Source organism: Acyrthosiphon pisum, chromosome X, assembly GCF_005508785.2.
Source record: "Acyrthosiphon pisum isolate AL4f chromosome X, pea_aphid_22Mar2018_4r6ur, whole genome shotgun sequence".
NCBI classification, from domain to species: Eukaryota; Metazoa; Arthropoda; class Insecta; order Hemiptera; family Aphididae; genus Acyrthosiphon; species Acyrthosiphon pisum.
In genome coordinates this window covers 72,533,332-72,556,672 of record NC_042493.1, presented here as the reverse complement: position 1 = coordinate 72,556,672, position 23,341 = coordinate 72,533,332, and the positions used below count along the sequence as shown (strand labels likewise).

General features: G+C 28.4%; 2 protein-coding genes and 1 long non-coding RNA gene across 6 annotated transcripts; 1 reads left to right on the top strand and 2 right to left on the bottom strand.

Annotated features, from left to right (window-relative positions):
- Positions 1 to 795: 795 nt before the first annotated feature.
- LOC100574645 lies at positions 796 to 8,546 on the bottom strand. 2 transcript variants are annotated; one of them, XM_008182271.3, is made up of 6 exons: positions 8,376 to 8,546; positions 5,168 to 5,330; positions 4,956 to 5,091; positions 4,727 to 4,879; positions 2,570 to 2,638; positions 796 to 2,489 (listed from the first exon to the last, which is right to left on the bottom strand). In XM_008182271.3, the coding sequence occupies exons 2-6, from the start codon at positions 5,233 to 5,235 to the stop codon at positions 1,104 to 1,106; spliced, it is 1,812 nt and encodes a 603-aa protein (XP_008180493.1). In that variant the 5' UTR covers positions 5,236 to 5,330; positions 8,376 to 8,546; the 3' UTR covers positions 796 to 1,103. The 2 variants fall into 2 exon arrangements, with proteins under 2 accessions (XP_008180493.1, XP_003242789.1); XM_003242741.4 differs by lacking the exon at positions 8,376 to 8,546 and adding an exon at positions 6,074 to 6,234.
- A 3,316-nt stretch (positions 8,547 to 11,862) lies between these two features.
- LOC103308599 lies at positions 11,863 to 18,025 on the top strand. Of its 3 annotated transcripts, XR_001679058.1 has the most exons (8): positions 12,004 to 12,207; positions 12,322 to 12,433; positions 12,505 to 12,688; positions 12,755 to 12,834; positions 15,273 to 15,362; positions 15,425 to 15,581; positions 15,651 to 15,759; positions 17,912 to 18,025. It is a non-coding gene; the product is annotated as an uncharacterized LOC103308599 (long non-coding RNA). The 3 variants fall into 3 exon arrangements; XR_001679056.1 differs by having other exon boundaries at positions 12,005 to 12,433; XR_003839366.1 differs by lacking the exons at positions 12,004 to 12,207; positions 12,322 to 12,433; positions 12,505 to 12,688 and adding an exon at positions 11,863 to 11,997.
- LOC100573769 lies at positions 17,306 to 20,849 on the bottom strand. The gene is made up of 4 exons (XM_003242735.2): positions 20,584 to 20,849; positions 19,963 to 20,265; positions 17,901 to 18,080; positions 17,306 to 17,437 (listed from the first exon to the last, which is right to left on the bottom strand). The coding sequence occupies exons 1-4, from the start codon at positions 20,758 to 20,760 to the stop codon at positions 17,363 to 17,365; spliced, it is 735 nt and encodes a 244-aa protein (XP_003242783.1). The 5' UTR covers positions 20,761 to 20,849; the 3' UTR covers positions 17,306 to 17,362.
- Between the last annotated feature and the right edge of the window lie 2,492 nt (positions 20,850 to 23,341).

Here is a 23,341-nt window from a genome sequence, read left to right as displayed (position 1 = left end):
ATATCCTGTTGAAGAAAATTTAATCATTTTGTCACAAAAGGTAATGATAGACACAAAAAATAAAAATAAAAAAATAAAAACTCACACCATTATATAATAAATACATTCATTGCTCCGCTCAAAATCTAAAAAAAAAAAAACACAAATTGTAAATGCAATATATTCATTCCCTCCGCTCAGAATCTAAATAGTTTACCGGAAAGAGCAAAGCTATTAACGAGATATTTACAATTTTAATTTATTTTTAAATTACTTAATTTGGTTATTTAATTAATATGATAGGCTGACAACGTTTCTGCTCAGAATTGTATTTTACATGCAATGATGTATCATTGAATTCATACTTAACACTTGTATTACATTGTTATGCTCAACAACTACTTTACAACAGAGAGGCACTTGTCCATCTTTTTATTTTAGTTTTATCTAATCATAAGTAAATAATAAGGTAGATATTATATTATTTTTTTTATATTGTGTCCTCCAAAAAGCTTTTGGAGACAAACCACTTATTTTTTAGTTGTACATTTATATTTTATCTTTTAAAACTGAAATACATTTAATATATATAAATAAACAACATAGATATCCACATATTCCATATTAATATATTATAATATTGGGTATTACCATAGTTACTTAAAATTAAATGCATAAATAAGTTTTATTACATTTTAGTATAATATATTATTATAAATAGATATAAACAAAAAAATGTTACCTATGAAATACTATAATAATGTAAAATATTTTTTAAAAAACAGCTTAACTATTTTTAAATGAATAATATAAATTAAATAAAATAGTTTTGTAACATCAAAATAAAACATAATTTAATTGTAAATAAGAAAGTTAAAATTACATATAACAATAATTGTACTGTTGAATTCATACAATAATTAACGTGTAGTTTAAATTAATTTTAACACACAATTTTATGCTTAAAAATATTCAATGGAGTTATTAAGTATAAAACAAAATTTTCATATTTGGCTATATATACATCTTAAAGGAAAAAAAAAATTAAAAATTTTTAAAAATATTATTTAAAATATGAGTGTAAATAAACCTATATTATTAGATTAAATAACAAAATATGACTTTTAAGATAACAATGATATTTTATTTTCAATATCATGTCCAACCTCCTGATTTGGTATTGTTACATATCCCATACAACTGCCTGTATTATTGAATATGTCTAAAACCATTATTGAAGTTGAATTACGAGTCAAATACCCTAAGTCCAACATGAGATTGAAAAAATAATCCAATGATTTCTTAGTAGGGGTTCCAGATGCTGCAATAATTGGAGGAGGGGTTGGATTAGTTTTTCTTGCTGCTTTATGGTATAAGACAACCATCACAAATTCATCAATTAGTAATTTTTGCATTACATCTTTAATAATTGGATTCGAAAAATTGCAAAAAACATTTCCAAAGTCTCGCCAATAGTTGTCAAGTCTTTTACATTTTAAAACATTTAAAATTGACCATATGCAATATATTTCCTTCTTCGTTGTTGTAAGATGATCAATTTTATTATATGAACCATAATAATCTTTTACTTCTTTAATTGTCATTGAAATATGTTTAAACTCCGGTTTGTTGAAAAGATATTCCAACTCATCATCAGTTAATCCATAAAAATCAGTAAACTTATGTAAATTATAGAACGGTTGTATTTGTACACATGAAGGCACTATGCTATGAATAGCATATCCAGACTTCCCGGTCGCAAACGCTTTAAAAACTAAATTATTGCTTTTTAAAAATGATAAAAATTGCCTCAAAAACAAAATAATAAGTTTATAATCTTTTAACAAAGTCTCCGTTATTGTAACTGTCTGTGTAAAAAAGTCGATTTCATCAATTAAAACAAAACATGTCTTATCATAATGAACTGTTAAATATGTACACAATAATTTAAGACCAGATGAAATGTCTTCTTTCTTCATAAGCTTTTTGTAACTTGCATCATCACACCATAATTTACATAATTTTTTCTGTTGAATACTCAGTTTCGAACTTTTCTGTAAATAGCTATGTAATAAAAATGATTTGTGAATTATTTCTTTACATCCATCAAGAACACAATCGTACGATATGATATCATTTTCGATCTGACAATTGGCATATAAAACAGGGTATTTTCCCAAATATTTCTCCATTATACTTGATTCTTTACTAATATTTAGTTTTTTAAAGACTTCATAGTTAGACGTGTCTGTAACTGGTTTATCAGTCTTTGCCTTTGTAAGTGGTTTTCCCAGAGAGTCTACCTGAATTTCCAAGAAGCATTTAAGCATAGTTAAATTTGTTGATTTTCCATACTTGCGAGGAGCCGTGATAACTATTCCTTTGGTTTCTTTGTGACAAAAAACTTCTTTTATCATCAAAGTTTTATCTACAAACGCTGTTGTTTGAAGAATTTTGATGAAATCAGACGACGAAAAATTAAAAACTGTATCTTCTTGAATTGAAAGTATCTAAACGTGGAAAACTCATCAATAGTTTGTAATTTGTATTAAAATTTTAATTTTTATAATTTGTGTAATTTAAAACTTACCTCTATGTTCCTCATGATACTTTCGATTGTTACATCACAACTCCTGCAGTTGGTGCAGCTAGTCATTACCTGAAAAAAAAAAAAAAACAAATACATATTTAATATACAATTTTATTTAATAATAATTATTTAGTAAAAACTAAAAGTAAGTCTTTTACTAGAAAATATTTTTACTGTTATGTGCCTAGGTGATATATGTACTTATTGCTAGTACAAAATAAAAAAAATAAATTAACAAATCATTAATATTTTTAGATTTTTTTTTTAAATTTAAATTACCTATTAATGGAAATATATCCATAAAATACTAGGAACATAATTTTTTATAAAAAACACTAGTCTTATCTGTCGATTTTGTGATAATTCACATTTTATTATGTCAATATTCTGAAGATCATACATTATACTTTTTGAAAATTAGAATTGGGTATTGGCACTTACCTCTACTTCGTTGGTGTAGTATGCTATCTACCGTAGAAAGCTACCTACCTACCAAAAAAGTTTACGAGGGCTTATCATTTTTGAATACTGATTAATAACAATTTACATAACTAAAATGTACTTAAGAGGACGTCGCACCAGCATATGTTGTCTCCGTCTTACACGTGTATAACATACCAAATTTTATGCTCAGCAAATCACGTTTAGCCTTGTTAATTTTAAAATTATTAGAGTGATTTGATCTCTTATAAAATATTAAGTAAGAATATTATATAGGGCATCTCATCGGTTTTTTGTAATATTTCAATTTCAAATTGATTTATGAGTATTAAAAGATGTATAAACAATTTACAATTTTAAAATACTCATAATTCACTTAAAAATTGAAATATAACAAAAAGCCGATGAGATGCCCTAGATAATATCCTTACCTTTAAATTTTATAAGAGGTCAATTCTCTCTAATTTTTAAAATAACGGGCCTAAACGTGATCTACTGAGCGTAAAATTTGCTATGTCGTACACGTGTAAGATGGAGACAACATACGTGGGTGCGACGTCCTCTTAATGTATTGATGGTCATCATTGTAAAGTATTTTAATTTATATATTATTATGCTGTGTTTAAGTTATTCCAGAGAACTTCAAACATATTGAGCATTGTTGAATTATGTTTCAATTTATTGACCGCCACCATTCTCTTTTGGTCGGCGGTCTAACATCTCTGTTGCTTAACAAAGCGAGGTAGAAGGACACAACACAAAATAAAATAATTTAATATCTTAAAGTAAGTTATTTTGGGGTTTTTGGATATTTAACGGTGATTTAGCAGATAGTTACCAGTATAATTGATATTTAGCTATTATAGTATTGTATGACCGACGACTGGACGACTATTATAATATGTTGTTTATCTTAATAACTCAAGCCAATGGTGGTTTCCCGGAATAAAATTAAATAAAAATAAAACACAGAAGAGTAGGTATGTCATATTTTCCTGTAGGTAGCATACTACACAAGCACCTAGAATTGTTTATGTTTTTTTTTATCATAGTATATTTTATAAATGACATCTTATGGACATCCATGTTATTGCCACTTTATTTCTTTATTCAAACATAATTTTGATAGTAAAAATGATTTTAAAGAATATAATATACTCTATTCACATAATAACCATTATAATTTCTAATATATTTATTATTTATACATTACAAGTATTTTTTTTTTTTTATTTAGATCTTTTAGGTACAATTATTAGTTTCAAGCATTTTAACAATGAATCAATAAGAATAATAATTTATAAGAATGATATTAGTCATTAGTCAATAATAGAATTTAGATGATTAAGCATTTATGAAAACAAGAGTTTCTGCAAAAAGAATGTATGTTTTAGGGAGGAAAGTATAACAGTGTTGAAAGGGATATAACCAGTAGTGCTTAGGATGTGGAGGCCTCTTAAACACGGAAATTCAATTATTGAATAGTGATACTAGGAGCTAATTTGTTTAATTATTAATAATAAATTATTTTACTACTTATACGTTTATTTAAAATAACAGCATAGTATACTTAAAAATTAACTTTTCAAGCCTTTGTTTGATTAAATAAAAATAATTTATCTATTTATTTTTTTTTATGTCATGATAAAAGTGTAAGACTTTGGCCCTCTAACTTGGACGGACATTGGGAGGGGGGATATTGAATTAAATACTTACAATGCTATTTGAAACTTTCATAAATTTTGGCTCAATATCATCATCAATCGTGAAAAGTAAAAAAATTGTGTTCCACATGTTGTTGATACGTTTAATTAAAGTGGAAACAACAATATTGATCACTGCGCAACAATCTTTTGCTTTCTTTTTACTCTAAATTAATAAAATAATTTAAAAAAATCATCCAGTATTAATAAAGGTACCTGGTTATATAATAGGCAAAGCTTACTTCAATATTCTTGAGGAAAGCATCAAATATTTGCAATTCGGCTTTTAATTGAGTCATCATGTCAAGTCTAGTTGCTGTTCCTTTTGCAATTTTAGTATCAAGTAGTATACGTCTATCATTTGTGTTTCGTAAACGTCTAAAAAACATTTACAATTATTATGTTAGATAATGTATTACGTATAAACACAGCACATATAAGTACTGTAACTTACTGTAATGAATCAGTATTATTAATAGACATGCTAAAACATCCTTTGAAACCCTCAAATTTGCTTCCCATATTGATGTTGATAATTATTCTATATACAAATGGAACCGAATATATATATATATAATCTGTGTATAGATGTTTCAAAGCTGATTTGTAACGCACGTCTGAAACCAATTATACATTTGACTATTGAGTAACTGATTTACAATGGATTTAAAATTGACCTGCAAGCCTAGGTGGTCGAGAATAGTTTGAAACTGATTTCTAATCAACTTGTTTCAGGCGACAAGTGTGGCGGCTACCTCCTATGCTACGTATTATGTAATTTAACTTAAATATCAAACATCAAACGGTCGTTTGTGGATATATGCATCAATTATCAAGTTTGTAAAACAGTCTCACAAGCTGTGTGTATATGTCTGTGTGTTAAGAGAACGTATGAACATTATTTATGTTTGTAGGTGGGTTTTTTACAACAGATCAATTTGTTTAGCAAGTTTTGCGTACATAATATAACGTAAAATAAAAATGCTCATAATTTATTTAAAAACTGAACTATCGTAAAAAACCCACATACAAACACAGACAATGTTCTAAACATGAAGTTTCATAATACCTAGGTCGATTCACTCTAATTTTTAAACTAACGAAGCTAAACGTAATCTGCTAAGCGTACATTTTATATGTTACGCACTTGTAAGACGGAGACAACAAATGCGCCCGTGTTACGTCCTCTTAAGAATTCGATAAACGAATACTTAGATATCACCACAGTATATACACACTGTTTAATACTTAAAATTATGGTGGATTAGTATCAATTCACCTAGATATTATATTCTGAAAATCAGTATCTCACAATCTCATATAAAATCATTTACGCCACACCCGTAGACATTATACATACCAAATTTAAAATGCAAGATCGTAGTTAACGTAGGTAAGATCACAATTCACAAACAACGAAATACGACTGCAGCTACAAAGGCCAAATCTCGAGATTTTAATGTTTACGGTTTAGTTTTGAGTGTTTACGTTATCGACGAGTCGTTAGGTTAGCGTCGGGCGAGTGGCCTCTGCGGCTCTACTGCGCATGCGTATGATGCTCCAGTTACAGTAAATTATAGTAACAGTTTTACCGGCTACCTAGTACCATGACTAAATAAACATTTATTTAGGTATGACTAAATAAATGTTTATTTAGTCATACCTAGTACTATTTTTATCTCAATACTTTCAGTCGCCCTGTGACTATAGTAAATAGTGAGCACTGAGCAGCGATCTTCACGCGCCAAGTAGTTATTATTCATCGGGGCCCTTCCAAATGTTTTTCCGCCTAAAATTATTTCAAACAATGCAATGAAGACTATTTTAATTTTTTTTATTCTTTCTAACAATAATAATAGTATTTAAAAAAAATAATATTATTCCCAGAATGCGCCGAATCACTATTGAATAACACTACAATACCACCTAACATTTTTAAAATGCGGGCCAGCTGTTCCCATTTTTCCCAAACGTAAAACCACTAAAAATAAGAAAAATGGCCACTTGAGTACTTGACGCATGAAGATCCCGGCTCACTCTTCTTCTCTTGTTCTATTGGAAATACGAAAGACAAAATATGAACAAAACATACTCTGGGGACAATTTGTACCTTTCGATTTGGAATATTATATGGATATAGTAGCAGATTGGTTATTTTATTTTTCTAATAAATTAATTTTGTTATTGAAGCTTTATACGCGGGTCAGTACAATTTCTACTAATATTATCAAATACACTTCACTTAAAGTAAATCGTATACGAAATGTCAGAAAAATACATACAAGCTAATAATTGTAACCAGATTCTATTAAAAAAAAAAAAAAAAAACATTATTATAAACCCACAAGCTTCCTTGTTCCACTCAAATCTAAAAAATATATAGTTATTAGGCAACTTTACTATTATAATATAAATAAAAATAATATGTTATTTAAAAATTACTTTTGTGTTGGTAAAAATGTATAGTCCATTAATTTTTGTTATTATACCTATATTTGTGTACAAATATATATGTGTCACAAAATTCAAATAACCTATAATTTTAATAGCAAAGAACTTAAAAAAGAAACTGTAGAAACCATTTTTAAATACACCTTTGGTTTAATAGACTTCTAAGTCTGTTAAAATGAGAAGGAAAATGTTAGTACCTGTAGTTTAGTACCTACTCATCAAAATATATAAGGAACCTAACTAGTGTAGTAGGTAACTAAAATAATTGAGGACAAAACTAGTGTATAATAGGTACCTGATTAGCCTCTACGGTACTTGGGACCCAAGTCCCAACTAGGATATGCTGAAAAATGGAACACGATTGCGCTCTATGAAATATGGGTCTTGTCCTTATAACACTTTTCCAATACACAATTTAATTGAACAGTCTGACATGGTTAACTCGAAGTTAAAGTTAACCAAGTCGGACAGTAGGTAGGTACATTTAAATAGTGTATTAGAAGATATAACCATATTCCATGGAGAACAATCGTGTTGCGTTTCTTACATGTAAAAAGGTAAGACAGGCGCTATCTCGTTTCATCAATCTAGATACATTGTATATAATATTATCCCCATCGCAAAAAATACGAAATAAGGCGTGGTTCACCGGTGCGCCCTCTATGGCTCTATACGTTACAGGTTATGAGGTAAATGACCAATAAATAAAAATAAAAACTGGTGGTACGTAGACTAAGTCGTAAAATGTCCAATTTTAGGATGGAAAAGCAAGGCATATACTATACACAAATGTTATAAAACCGAAAAAGTTTTTGAACATATGTAATATTATGTATTTTATCAAGCATTTAGCTGTTAGAATAGTTGTTGTTAAACTCGAATATTACTGACTATAAAATATCGTATAAAATCTAACCGAACAAAGTGAATCACCCCACTCAGAAATTTGTTAACTGAAAAAAACCTTACTACGGTAGTAGGTACCTATTAAATACCTAAACATAAAAATAACAAATAAGACGCCCACTATCGGTGTTCAACACATCTATTTGCCTATACAGAGTGATCCATTTACCGTTTAACCATCTACTTTTCATGTAATAAGTGTCTTACTTTAAATGGATCACCCTGTATAGTGTATATAGATACATGTATCTACTGCTAAGGCTTACTTTGATGTTTAATATTGTATCATTTTTATATATACCTACCTGCGTATAATATGTAGTTGTGTCACTTATTGCGTTGAATGGGAGAAACCGAGAAAAACGAAACTATCTTAGGTGGTGGCGATTATTGTTGATGACAAAGGCGACTAGTGACTACGATCTACGACAGTGCAAAGAGAAGCTACACTATAGAAAAGAATACTGCCGCCTGTGGTGACTGGGGCGAGTGTCCAGCTTTGTGTGGACAACACTACCGCCCCCGACGTCAGAACGTTGAACAACAGTCGTAATAATATTATATAGGTAGGTACTGCTTTCCTGAAAATACTTGCCGAAAACACTGGACCGTGATCACGGGGTGCTACCACAGCATCATTTTTGATAGAAGCAGTTTTATTGTTTGTCGATGTGGCAGTTGCAACTTGCAGGTAGTAGCAAATGCGCGCGCACGACGCACCCTATACAACAACCACCAGCCGTCAGTCCCAAACGCCGTAACACAGTTTTATTTTATTTCAGTGGGGTGGGAATAAATGAGATTCGGGCGGCTCCGTCCAAATACAAAAGATCAATAATGCCCGAAAATAACACACAAGTGAATGCGCATGCCTTGTAGTGTTGTAATATTATCTATGTATATAGTATGTGTGCACACTCGTAGCAGTGGAGAAAAAGCGGTTGCCAAAAAAATATTGTGTTGTCATTACAGGGGCGTATTCAAGGGAGAATGTGGGGGGTCAGATCCCCCATTAGCCTTTTTTTTTAATGTTATAAATTAGTGTTCTTAGTGTTAGCTAAGGCGTTACAATAGGAAACAAAAAAATGGCTAGGATTTTTGTAAATTTTTATTTCGTCACATCCAACAGGCGGCACTCTACTATATTATACACTAATGACTAGTCAGTAATCAATAATCATAAATTATATATAATTATTATAAAAATAAAATATGACAGACCGACTGTCACCGATCACAACACTGCAACGACGACGCCCGTACTTAGTTTAATATTGTTTTCTGATCTCCCCCTACAATAAAATATAAGATAAATTATATAATTTATTTTTCTTAAAAAAACTACAATTATGTACATAATATATTTCCTATACAGAGTTATACGTATAACTCTGTATAGGAAATATTTTCTTACATCCAATAGATCATCATTATTATTGATTTTCTTATTAAAATACAGGCCTCAATATACATTACTTACCTTTACAATTGTGCGAGTACAAGCTATTTAAAAATACCTTCCCTTTTCCTCCCACAATATTCATTCCTAAAGTTAACAGTTATTTAATAGTGACAGTTTATGGAAGCAAGTAGTGAACATCTCAAAATGTGTATTTATCAAAAATATCAATTGATATTTGATATGCCTGTAATAGCTTTTCGTTCAAGTCATATAAGTTCTTTAATTGTTGTCGTGCTGTAGGTTAATTTGAATTATGATTATATTATGTTGGTTCAGAAATCATATTGCAGTTTTTATTTGCAGTTCCCTTCCACCATTGTACTTAATTTTCAAGCATTTTATGGTAACCGAAGTACCTACTAAACTGATAGACGTGAATTATAAAAAAATATTTTTTCAAGCATAATGTGGAGCTAATTATTTATTCTATTTTAAATCATTGACTTCACGAACACTTTATAACGGAACATGTACTGAAAAATATATAGCACTGTGCAAAATACTTTGTGTTATTCTGTTCAATAATAATATCCGATACATCTGTAAAATGATATATCAGATGTTGGTTTTTCAAAGCATTCAGACATTCATCGTTGTAAAATGTAAGTAGGGCTCGGAAATTGTTTGGCGACAACTTGACATCACCAATTTTATCACACTGATGCGCTATATTGCTATAATAATATTAAGCTTAAACAATATGAACAATATTATTGTAACATATAATATTAATTATAGACTCAACTCGGTCACGAGCTCACGACTATTATGGCAGGTAAGAAGAATAATATGATCGAGTTGCGTCCCAGTATTGGACGCAAGTTACTTGTTTAATTTACTACCTGCAGAATATATACCTTTTTGGGGGACGCAAGTACTGCCAAGTAGTATGCAGCCTTAAAAATTTACAAAAATCTTAGCCATTTTTCCTTGTAATGTTTTAACATTAAGAATACTATTTTATAACATTTAAAAAAGGTGAAGACTCCCACGGACAGTGTTCGATCCTTTCGCTATTTCAAACATGCCGCCGTTTTGACTACCAGTCCGGTGACCACGCCCGATAAGTCGCTATGTTGGTAACATTTGTCCGGGAAACGACGCTGACGCCGCCGCCGCTTCAGAAATGTTTCTGATTGGTCGCCGAATTTTGGTTTCGATCTTCGGTACAACGGGACGGCGTGCCGCGTGCGTGCGTCTGGGAAGCACAGCTGATTTTATATTGTTGGCGTCTGCCATCTGGCGATAGAAACTAGAAAGTTATAAGCTAATAGGCAGGGGTACGACACACCGTGAATTGGTCGGATCGGGCGATTGTCGCCTTGAAAATGGTCTGTAGAGGGGCGTGGCATACGTGAAATAGGGAATGGTAAACAAGCTGACCCCGCGTAACGTATCCCGCCTTAGTCTTGGAACCGTTTTCATAATATTGGTAACCATGGGTCTAACATCATGTTAGGTATTATCATGTATTATCAACCAATACCCCAAACAGCTGATCGAGTGTCGCTTCTATATTGTTCTATGATATAGGGCACGCTGTGTATAATATTATGTTCTTTTTCCAGTGGCACGCATAGATATTACAGAATGGATTAGGCCATTTATGATTATGACACGGGAATGAACATGAAATCCAAGGTGGTTGAAATAATAATTATTTCATCCATTAAAATTTAATCAATATTAGTTGAAATATATCTGAATACAGAATGAAATATTCAGTGGCGTCATTTGGGGTGGGGCAACTGGGACATTTGCCCCAGTATAGTATTTACATCAACCTTAAGTCGGCATATTTACCACACGCCCCTCCCCCACCCGTTAACCACTATGGCACTATGGTATGAGAATCTGAGTAAAAAAATTTAGAGTCGAAAAGCTGTGAAAAATTGCCTTAGTCTAATGAAAACTGAAATGATGCCACTGAAATAATTTATTCTGTAATGAAAATATAGGTCTTATCACAAATAAATTTGTGTATAGGATATATAATATTAATTATATATTATGATTTTACTTTTGTTAGAATGAGAGGCAATAATAAAAATTGTCTTCTCTCTTCCCCATTGCAACACGCATCCTTCTATATTGTTATTACTTATTATAGCCATTATAAGCCTACCCATTCTTTAATATAATATATGATGGTGGCCTGTTACAGACCACGGTCGGCCAAAAATTGATAAGCTTTCTATCGCTAATACCAAGGTGGATTTATAAATCCACCCTGGCCAATACTATAAATTCGGAATTCTGTGTTATAATATTATGCATATTATACCATGAACTAAGATAATATTATCATACATGGTATATACGACGGACCACGGAATAGATAATATAGATGGGTAGTAGGTGGTATAAACCATGAACATAAACAGTAAATATCTGTGCCTGCCGTTGAGATGTCTACAATCAACATTTGTCTGGCGCCCGATTCCGATATATCGAAAACCTAAATAGTAAATTTCTTTTTTTTCTTGCAAACTGTGCATCACTTTAATATTTTAATTTAGAATTTTTTTTTTTTTTTAATAAATATCGTCATATCCCGACGTCTGTTCCTCCTTGCAATCTTGCCACTTCAATACGTTACTCACTGTTTGAAGTTAAAACTGTTGAATGTTGATTATTGAAGGTTTTGTTATTAAGCCCTTAAGTTCATTTAGATTGTACGTAAATACGTAATAGGCAATAGCGTCGATTATAATTATTTTATTAACTATTATTTCTACCTATCATTCATACAATTTCGAATTTCTTTTGTTTATACAATGTTCACAAAGTTTGCGGAAAAGAATAAAGATGTTGTTATAAGACTTAGATTCTACCGGCTTACAGCTCTTAGTATACTTTCTTGGTCCTGGAGAAATCATGGTCACCGAAAAAAATGTACAAGTAATAGAATATAATAGATTCGGTTTTAAATTATAATAGACAACAAAGTTATTTATTGTTTATTTCTCAAGATTTTGTTTCCAGTGGCAAATCTCTTACAGTTAAACGGTACACACTAGGCGTGTTGTGATATATTACATACACGACTGCACCCTGCAGATTGTATTGGTATAAATGCGTTAGCTGATTTTACATAGCTGCACAAAATTATTAACAAGTTCAGAATTATATATTCACAAGCACTTTTCTTATGAAGTATTATTTGTTATTATGATTCTATAAGAAAACTATATATATTATTGTTGTATTTTGATTCTTAAGGACGTGGTTAAGCAACCGTGACAAGTTTCCAGTTATCCAAGATATCCAGTGATGAACTTACAGTTCCATTTGAAGAAAAAGTAAGGAACTAAAATATATTATAGTTATATTTTAGGATTAGAGAAGGGAAAATTAACTTACTTATATAGTACATTAATTTATAAGTATGTTTATTGTGGTACGATATTTAAATGTGTTATTAGTTGTGTAAAACAGCGGTCTCCAACCTACAGCCCATGGGCCAATTCACTGGCCCGCCAAGCTAATTAATGTTTTGAAAATAATATATTTTATGAAACATGAATTTTTACTATTAACATCAAAAAATAATGTATTAAAAAAAGTAGTTGTTAAAGACCTCTGCTTAACAATTTTCTTAAATGTAAGTTTTTTCTTTTAATAATATGATTCTTTATCAAACACATTTATATTTTATGTATTCATCTTTTTTAAGGTAAAGATTTTTGAAGGTTTCTCATTAAGTCATAAATACTTAACACTATAAGCAAAAATGTACTAATTATTATTATTTTTTTTTTTAAATCAAGGCAGATGGAAATGCACTGAATTATCTGTAAAACTTAATACTTCAACCAAGGATTTAAAGGATGTAGCTTTTGATGCCAAGTTCAACTTCATTATTCATGAAATTTTACAATTTTTTTCTATTACAAAAATTAAATTAAATCTTCATAATATTAATTGATTAATTACTTAATAATACAACAATAAAAAGCGGATATTTAGGTTCTTGAGATTAAAATATGATTCTAATATGCTCTAAAAAAAAAATCTTAAAATATTCTTTTAATAATCCTTTAATAAACTGATAAAATATTCTGAAAATATGATCTTATTTTACTTAAAATAATTTAAAAATCAATTGTATACCAGTTTCAATAGAAACATAGGATGTATGCCGGGGCATATTTACATGTTTCCTGCGTGTAGGACTGTGGAAAATAGAAGGCCTAAACAACTAAAATAATAACAATAACATAAATGTACAAGTATAACATTTAATAATATGCTGCCCCTCAAAATTTGCTCCTCTAGGCACGTGCCTATAGTGCCTTCATATAAATACGCCACTGGATGTATGATATATATATTGTATATGTTTACATTCAATTTAATAAATTTATAATACTTAGTTTTACCAACCATTGGAAAAGGTCACGTTTTCCTTTTTAGTTCATTTTCTCATATTTTTATTAAAATTCCATCTGTTGACATCTTTGATAACATATTTTTTACACAGGTTGTATACCTACACTTCATTTGTATTTTTTATAAAACAATATTTTACACAAGTCCTATACAGATTGTTAGTTATAGGTGAATAAAATGATTAGAGAATCAACCAACTTCAAAATAAAAATTTGAATTCAATCAACATTTATATACATTTTTTCTTATGCATATAATACACCAATATTAATATAAATATAAAAATTAAATTGAAACAATTTTAAGTGCATTTTATACTACAATGTTTTGCATTTTTCGACATTTTTAATTAATTTTTTAAGGTTTTTCACTGCATTAAATTAGCCTGGGTAATAAGTAATAACCATTAAATATTATGCAAATAAATGCAAAAAAAGATTTGCCATCAGCTTCAAACTATTACAATTCAGGAAGATTACTATCAACAATCTTAAAAAAAGTGGGCAAGTGGGTGTCACTCTGCTGTACAGTAGGTTACAAGTGGGTCACTGTAATGGATTGTGTTAAATTTGAATTCAATGATATAATATAATTGTATAAGAAAAACGATTGTGAGTGAAGACGGTCAGTGAACCTATGATATTACTAAGTATATTTGTTGATATTATTGTGAATAAATAAATGTATATAATATAACCTATTTAAGTGGAACCTTGTTATATATGTTCAATCCTTAGATATAAAAGTTGAACATTTTATAAATTATTAACTACAAAATAATTATTAAATTTTGTCAAAATTTTAACTTTAAATGCTTATAAAAAAAAAAATGTGCCTGTGTATTTTTAATATTTCTAAACTGCTATTGTAACAATATATCAGAAACCTTTTATTACATGTTCACGCATTATAACCCAACAAATAAAATGTTATGGACAATTATAGAAATAAATCTAAAAAAATTGAAAACTGCCAATGTCTGTAAACAGCTAAAAAAGTCAAAATATTAAAAAAAAATTATGGCGCATAGAAAATGAAAATATAAACATTCAATGAAATTTTCATGTACTATCTACAGTTATTCGTTTTAGAATTACAACAAAATAACAAAATTGCTACATGAGAAATCGAATGAATATCCAATCTTGTATAAATATGAACTTCAAACGCTTATAAAAATTTAATTTGATTTGCTTGTAAACATTTTTTTTTTGATAAAGGTAGATAAACTTATGAGGAATCTTGTATTACATTTTAATATCTTAGATCAAAATAGAAAAATGTTTATGAATTTCTAACAGTATAATTTAACTTTAATAAAATTATATATATATATTTTATTGTTTAGATAAACTTCAAAAGTGGTGTTGTTGGTACCGCAGTTATGACAAAATACAATAATGAAACTTACAAAATTGACGACAGAATTAACAAAGAAGTACGTAACTATAATAATTAATATTTATTATTGTAGACCTAAATTAACACAATATTGATTAGGTACTGTATTAGAAATAGAACATAACAATTTGTGGTGGCAGACAACCGATGTGGATTTCAAAAAATAAAAATCTATAAGATAATTTGGGGTTGAAGATACATTGGTTTACCTTGTTCCAGAATTATGCATTATGACTGGCTTGACCGATGCCACGAGGTAAAAAAATTGGTATTTTAATTAAAACCTTTTTTTAAATAATGTGCATTATCTTGTTTTAAATTATAGAAATAATTTCAAATTCATGAAAAGTATGGCCATATATACCCGTATAAATCCTATAGAACGCATGGAAAGGTTAACAAACATTGCTCATCAACTTCTTTCTATACCCGAAGTAATTGTTATTCGTTATATAGCTAGTTTTTTTTTTTTTTGTAATTTTGTGTTCATTATTATTTAAATCTAAGCGAATTTCTTGTATAACTTTTACTACACTTTACCTGTGAGCTATGAACTTAAAACACTACCCTCAAAAATAGTGTTACTTGGGTGGATGCGTATTATTCAATTATTATTTAATTTATTGTATACATCCATGTACGGATCGCTCGTGTAATCGCTCAGAAGATTCTTCTGTTATTTTTAGTTTAAACATCTAATCTTGTCAAATATTGAACTTGATTAAAAAATATAATATTACTTTTATTTTTATTTTTTGATATTTTTTTGTTGTAAAAAATTATCAAAAACTTTTATTTCATTTTGAAGCCTTGGCAATCACAATTTAAAACGTTATTGATTTTTAACTAGAAAATTATTTGCAAATTTTAGTGATTTTGACGAATTATATCAACATATTGTCTTATGGAAAATAGTAAAATAGTAAAATAGTTCAAGTTTCATATAAAACATTTAAATTTATAAGAAACCTTAAATTACAATTTTAAACCTCAGATTAGAAAAGTTAAAAGTGAAATGATTTTGTTGACAGCAATTTTAAAGAATAGAAAACACATCTAGTATATAGTGTAACAACCATAACTTGTATAAGCATATTATTTTATAGGAATTTGAACTAAGTCCCTATAAATTAACGATGTTCTAAGTCTGTTGACCTTGCACTTGTCGAGTTTGAATATAGATTTAGTAATAAAGTAACAAACAGGTCTAATCACGTATCACAAAGTTTCATTGATTTGTACATATACAGACAATGACACTGTCTCCATTCTCCGCTGTCCGTCTTACACTCCTCCAGTTCCTTATATCTTAATCTAATTAGGATAATCCATCCTATATAAAAAGTGCTTATTTGCAATTTCGGGATTTTACTTGTTTATTCTAATTTACAATCATAATTTAATTTCATAATATTACTTGTTCTATAAATACTATATTTTCTTATTGTTTAATAACTAATACATCTGCACTTATTAGTTATGTTTATTAATACTTGTTCATAACACCTAGCATTATTGAATATAAATATAGTGTATATAGTCTTTAAAAATATAGTGTGACAGACCATCTCAGTTCATAATTTATTGTTTTTCATATGATTTATCATTGAATTCAAATTTAACACATTTATTAAAGGTTACCTACTCAATAATGAAGTATACTCAACAATCAACATCTACCCCAGACAGCATTTTGTAATGATAATATTATAATAACTTTATACTAATATTATTATTAAATAAAAATTACCTTCTGGGTACCATAAAGTTGAGCAAGTTACCTACATTTTAAATAAGGTATTTATGTAGGGATGTAAGGAGTTATTGTTCGTCATATCATCAGAATTTAAAACGTTATATCTAGTATTAGAAGTTTAGTTGATTCGTATTGTTATTTTCAACCTAACCTATTTCTTCTTATTTTCACCTACTAATTCGTACTCTATGTAGTAGCTAACTTGAAATAGTTAACATCTGAGAATTTTTAGATTTGTACCATATAGGACATCTAATATATTCTTTTTGAGAGTATAAATATTATTGTGGATGGTCGGAAGGTTTATTCTGATGCTGCTCCCGGTTTGTTGTATCCGTGTCCGATTCTGCAGGTATCTACAACAATATAAGTACATTATAAATTATTTATGATATTAAATTTATATTACGTAGGTGAGATTAGGACCTAGTATTAGGGACCCAACTCGGATGCATGGGTAGAGGGATACCTAAATATATTAGTATGTTACCTATTAGCTTCTATATGAAGGCCCAAAGCTAGCCCATACTCAACCTGACAGCGACCCACTAATAACTTCCCCAAATAACGCCATTGGTTTAAATATGTTTAATAATTGATCATAAATACTAGTATTTATAATGATTGGTATTGGTAATTGGTATAATGTAAATTTTATATTCAACATTGATGCGAATAAAACTAAATTTTCCCTTTAGAACTCAATGCTCACAGATACAAATTTTACTAACATCCGACATATTACGGTTAATAGGTACACGCATCACACAAACGTAGGTACAGTACCTACACGCATTTTCACCCAAAATTTAAGTTTACCGTGTTTCTAGATTGTTCATTATTCGAATCATCTTCGTTCACATTCAGAAATTTTAAATCGTCTTCATCAATGACAGTTAATTTAGACTGATGCACAGCAATCATTGTGTAATCGTGTTTTTCAAGGTGTTCCATGTTGTGATTATGCTCTTCTCTCTCGTCACTGGTAGTACTATAGTTCTGAATAAAAAATGAATATATAATAATTATAAATTTTAAAATGCTTACAACTTTATATTACCCTTATATAAAGATAATGTACACAATCTATTTTTTAATTATATGTATAAAAATTAAAAATAACATTGTTTTGTATTCTTTATGTAATGATTGTATTAGGTATCTAGTAAAATTAAAAACACTTGTTTATTGTTTTTCTTATTGTTTAGTTAATAGTTACTGTTTAATTTTTTGATGTTAAGTATGGATTATGAATGCAAAAAAAAAAAAATTTAAAATTAAAATAAAATATGTTTAATAAATAATTTTGTTTGCAAATAATTTACGATAGCAAGTTTGTTTGTTAAAAATAGCAAACAAGTTTAATTTAACTTTAAATTATTTATCGTTTATTTATTTCCTTGTTGTATCCAATATTTTTTATAATTATTATCCATCTATACTACTTATAATAAATTAATAAAATTAGAATTACATTTTCTGAAATGTATATAGTTTTTTATTTATTTTTTTTTGACCTTTTAAACTTTTTGGGTTAGACTTGTGGGGACATTCTTAACTTCATAATTATAGATTTTAATTATATATAGATATTTGATAAAATTTAAACTACCTATACCTAGATAAATTAGGCCATTAGGGTGTGTGATTAATTACAAATTTTGTTTTGCAGGTTCAGGGAATATTTTAGGTTCCACACTGCTTACTCTCAAACGAAAAATGAATCATTAAACAATTATTTTTAGTTTAATAATACTATAATAACTGTGATATTACTGTCATTGTTATTGTTTATATCTCATTAGTATAATTTAGGATAGCATAGGAAATGTATTATTATCTGATTAACATACCTAATATATAATAATATTTTTTTTTGTAATGTGGATAATATGAGATGTGAACAATATTGTCTAAATGAACTGAACTGAACTGGTAATTGGTATAAAAACTTAAAAACTTAATTTATCCATTTCAATTGTAAAATTATTCTTGTAAGTTGGCAGTGCCAAAATTGAAAATTGTGGATCATACTATTTGAGGCCTATAGCTGAACAGGTAAAAAATATTATACTAATTATTTGTAAACAATAAATATAACAATTGAGTCCACGATTTAGGAACTAAAAACATATTACATATCTAATGGCTAATTGAGTCATTGAGCTTGTAATGTGTCTTATGATTAGATTTTGCTGGATAAAATTAAAAAAAATTGTGTGTGTAAAAATGAAAAATACCTACTAAAATAATAAAAAAATAAATAAACTTGATAAAAACCATAGAAAAATAAATTAGAGAAAAAAATGCAGTTGAAAATGCATTTAAAGTAAATAACAAGATTTGAATAAATACAAAATGTATCATATTATACATTTTTTTTATCAGCATAAGGCATTAATTTAATTATAGTATTTATTTAATATTTGAATCAACCAAATTATCAGAAATTAAATAAGTACACACTAAAACATACATACCTACCTATATATAATATATTAATTCATCTTTTCGAAATTAACAATATAAAAAACATTTTCAACCACACCACAGTGTCATTTTTTGTTAATAACAATCCTAAGTCTGTAAAAATAGGAAGGATGATGTATTTTTCAAGTTTGACGGGACTAACTTTAGTATCAAGACATAGACTCAATAAAAGTACCTAATATAATATCTTAAATACATCAGACTAAATTATTATATGGGTACAAGGCTACAACCACTAAACTCAATTTTATCTAAAAGATTTTAATGGGACTCAGTTGGTATGCGGCCAAAAAACTGACATATTTATTTATAAAGTAGGAAAATTAAATAAAATTTTTGATCGAAGGTAGAAAAAAAATTTAGATGAGTAGGTAATAATTAATAAAATTACTCGTCTGACGGAGTTGGAACTTCTTCTACTTAGATTAGTCATATCTATATTAACAACTTCTTCGGATGATTCTAAATTAGAGTTGTAACAATCAAAAGATGATCCATTTTGTTTTTCAAGCCGTCGTTGAAAGGAATTAGAAACATTTAAGTCGGAATCCGAACACAGTTTGTCACCATATCCATCAGAATTATTTTCATCGGATAAACACTCGTCCGTACGGTTCGTATGTATATCCTCTCGAGGTGATTGTTCCTCTGAGCAACTGTCTTCGGAGTTATTTTGATCAATTAATTTAGGTACCTATATTATAAAAAATTGAATGTAAAAATGTATTGTACACTCACTATTTCACGTTTTGTCAAATAAAATTTACCCTTAGTTTCTAAGAAATTATGTTACTTTGGGGTACTCAATTCTACATATGGACAAAAATATATTATTAATGTTGTATTGTTATTCCTATTCTATAGAAATATAGGTACACAATACAATCAAGGTATCACGAATATTCGTTAAATAAGAACGTGCTAAAAATAACAGAATTATTGCACCTTTTTAAATTAGTGATTCAACACGGAACTATCACTCTGTATCTGTATGCGACAATATTAATTTTACCTCTCCAAATTGTTGCACTATTCGCAATAAGCTCCAAACTATGAAGATAGGTGAAATTAAGACGATGATCATATTTATATATTCCAATATACTCGAAAATATAACTACTGGCGTTTGGGGAAACGAGTTACATCTATTCGGAAATAGACAGCACATAATGCTGTCGTCTGCATACATGGTTTATTTATTGATAACAATTTATATACTTATAATTTTTTTTTTTAAATTTAGTGATCACATATGATCACATACTATTAAAAATTAAATGTTTTGTTTTGTTTACATTATAAATAATAATGCTAAGAAATTTTTAATAATATATAAATTATACATATTAGTATAAACTCTTTGACTAGGTAGCCAGTGACTTACAATTATAATAGTATATTATGATACCAGGATATTATTGCCTATCATGATCATCCTAAGAGTAATATTATGCATTATTTCTAGTTGAATCCACTATAATGAGACAATAATATAATGTGCCGGATTGCACAAAACATTTAATGAATCAATAGTGAGCTAATGGTCCCTTAAACAAGATTAAGTGGCCTGTGATTGGTCCATTAAATTTTTAGTGAATCATTAATTTTAATAAATTGTTTATGCAACCCAGCAAAGAAGTAATAAGACACATTACATTTCTTTTAGATATTTAATATTATCACACTATATAGTCTATAAACACTATTATAACTATATCATTAGATTCGTATAAAATTAAAGCCTCGTATTAGTTATACCTATCACTATAATATCTATGGTGATTCAAAAGCAATAGTAGGTATATGCAGTATGAATTCAACATAATATGCATGAAGTAATTGTTATTCAACATTAAAATTTACAAATTTGCATATTACGTATTATAATAATACAAAATGTAAGTAATAAAGATGAACCGTATTTTTAAATTGTACCTACCTACCTATTTACATTTTTAAGGAAAACAGAAACTCGCACATTCGGTCATTCTGACAAGGATGATGAAAAAAACATTAAAGTATGTAAACCTATATATATATATAAATATATAATACGTTTTATACGAGTATATATTATAGGTAGGTACTTCGTACTTATATTATATTATAATCTGTAAATAAATCAGCCCACCTATTGTATACACTCGTCCTTTAAACAAGTCCAATACGCAACACCTGCAGAAATTCACTTCAACTGACATCAAGTAATTTATATCTTATATACAATGGTAGGTATCTATGTGTAGACGTGTCACGTGTAGTGCGTTCTACTTAAATTGAATAAATTCTGAAACTTTTAAATGACAAGTGCAGCCCGTCTCGTTGTGTTATACAGAAGCCAAGATTAAGGGGGCAGGGTGGCTTTTTTTTCTTTAATATATTTTTTATGCACACATTCAATAGAAACATTAAAAAATTAAATTAAAAACTATGGCACTCTACTTGGTATTTTTCATCTACAAGGAAAATCTATGAATCATAAATATGTTTTTGTTAATATGTAACCACTACAACGAAAACCTTACGAGAGTCGGTCAGAAACAAAAAATCTTGTATCCAACATAAAAATCCTATTTATGTTAAAAATATTCAAATTTAACAAAATATGATAAATTCATAAAAAAATTTATATTTGATAACAATAAGATAAAGTTTGTACATTATTAATGAAAATGGGAGTTTTCAACAATGTAGTTAAAAAACTACGGTAAAATATGTACCTAATTATACAAACTGAATCCCAATAACATCTTTTTGGACAAATTTAGTCCCAGGTTGTTTAAGGTATATACTATTTGAGTCCCGTGAAATGTTAAGTATAATACTAATTGAGTTCTTTAAGCTTTTAAAAAAAACATTTTCCTTCTCATTTTTACAGACTAAAAGATTAACCTGTACCAAACAATGCTATAGGTGTATGGTTAATAATGTTTTTTTTTTTAAAATATTTTATAATATAATAATGTATGGCTATAATATACTATGAATAATTTAAATGTTACTTGTTTTTTTATATTGGTAAAAATGGATGTGATAAACATGTATATATTCAGATCATGTTATTTTCTTTGATATCAACAGTTGCATTTGTTCTTCAATGTCTTTTTCTTTGTTTTTGATATAATTTCTTGTATTAATAATATGAGTAGGTATGTACCTGCTTCTTATGTTGATATATGATTCGCATTGTACATTTAACAAAACGTTTATAAACTGTTACATTTTTGGATGGGCTGCAATGGCACAACTACAGTTCAAATCTTGGGGGTGCTACAATATTATGGATTTGGGTGCATGTTTTCGAAAATCAAGTTTTAGAATGCTGAGTTTTAGAATGACAAGATTTAGAAAATCTATATTTTAGAATATGAAACTTTTAGAAAATCTGTGTTTTAGAAAAATATTAAATAGTGTTTTAGAAAATAAAAGAAATAAATACAGAGTTTTAACGGGAAATATCAAAATACATAATATTTATAAATATAATGCTTTGTTACTCGATAATCGTTATCAAGTTTCTATTTTATTGATAAGTATTGCCCACTATTATCGTAAGATATTATCGTTTATAATTATCGTAGAATTATGGTTCTATATTGATATAATATATGATTATTTCATATATAGTCGAATACGACATATTACAACATGAAACTGAAGCAACAATCGAATCGTTGATTTCAAATCAAGTATTCAAAAGAAAAAAGTACATCAAACGCGGAATAATAACTTATTACAAATATGTAAACGAATAGTTATGATCCTAATTA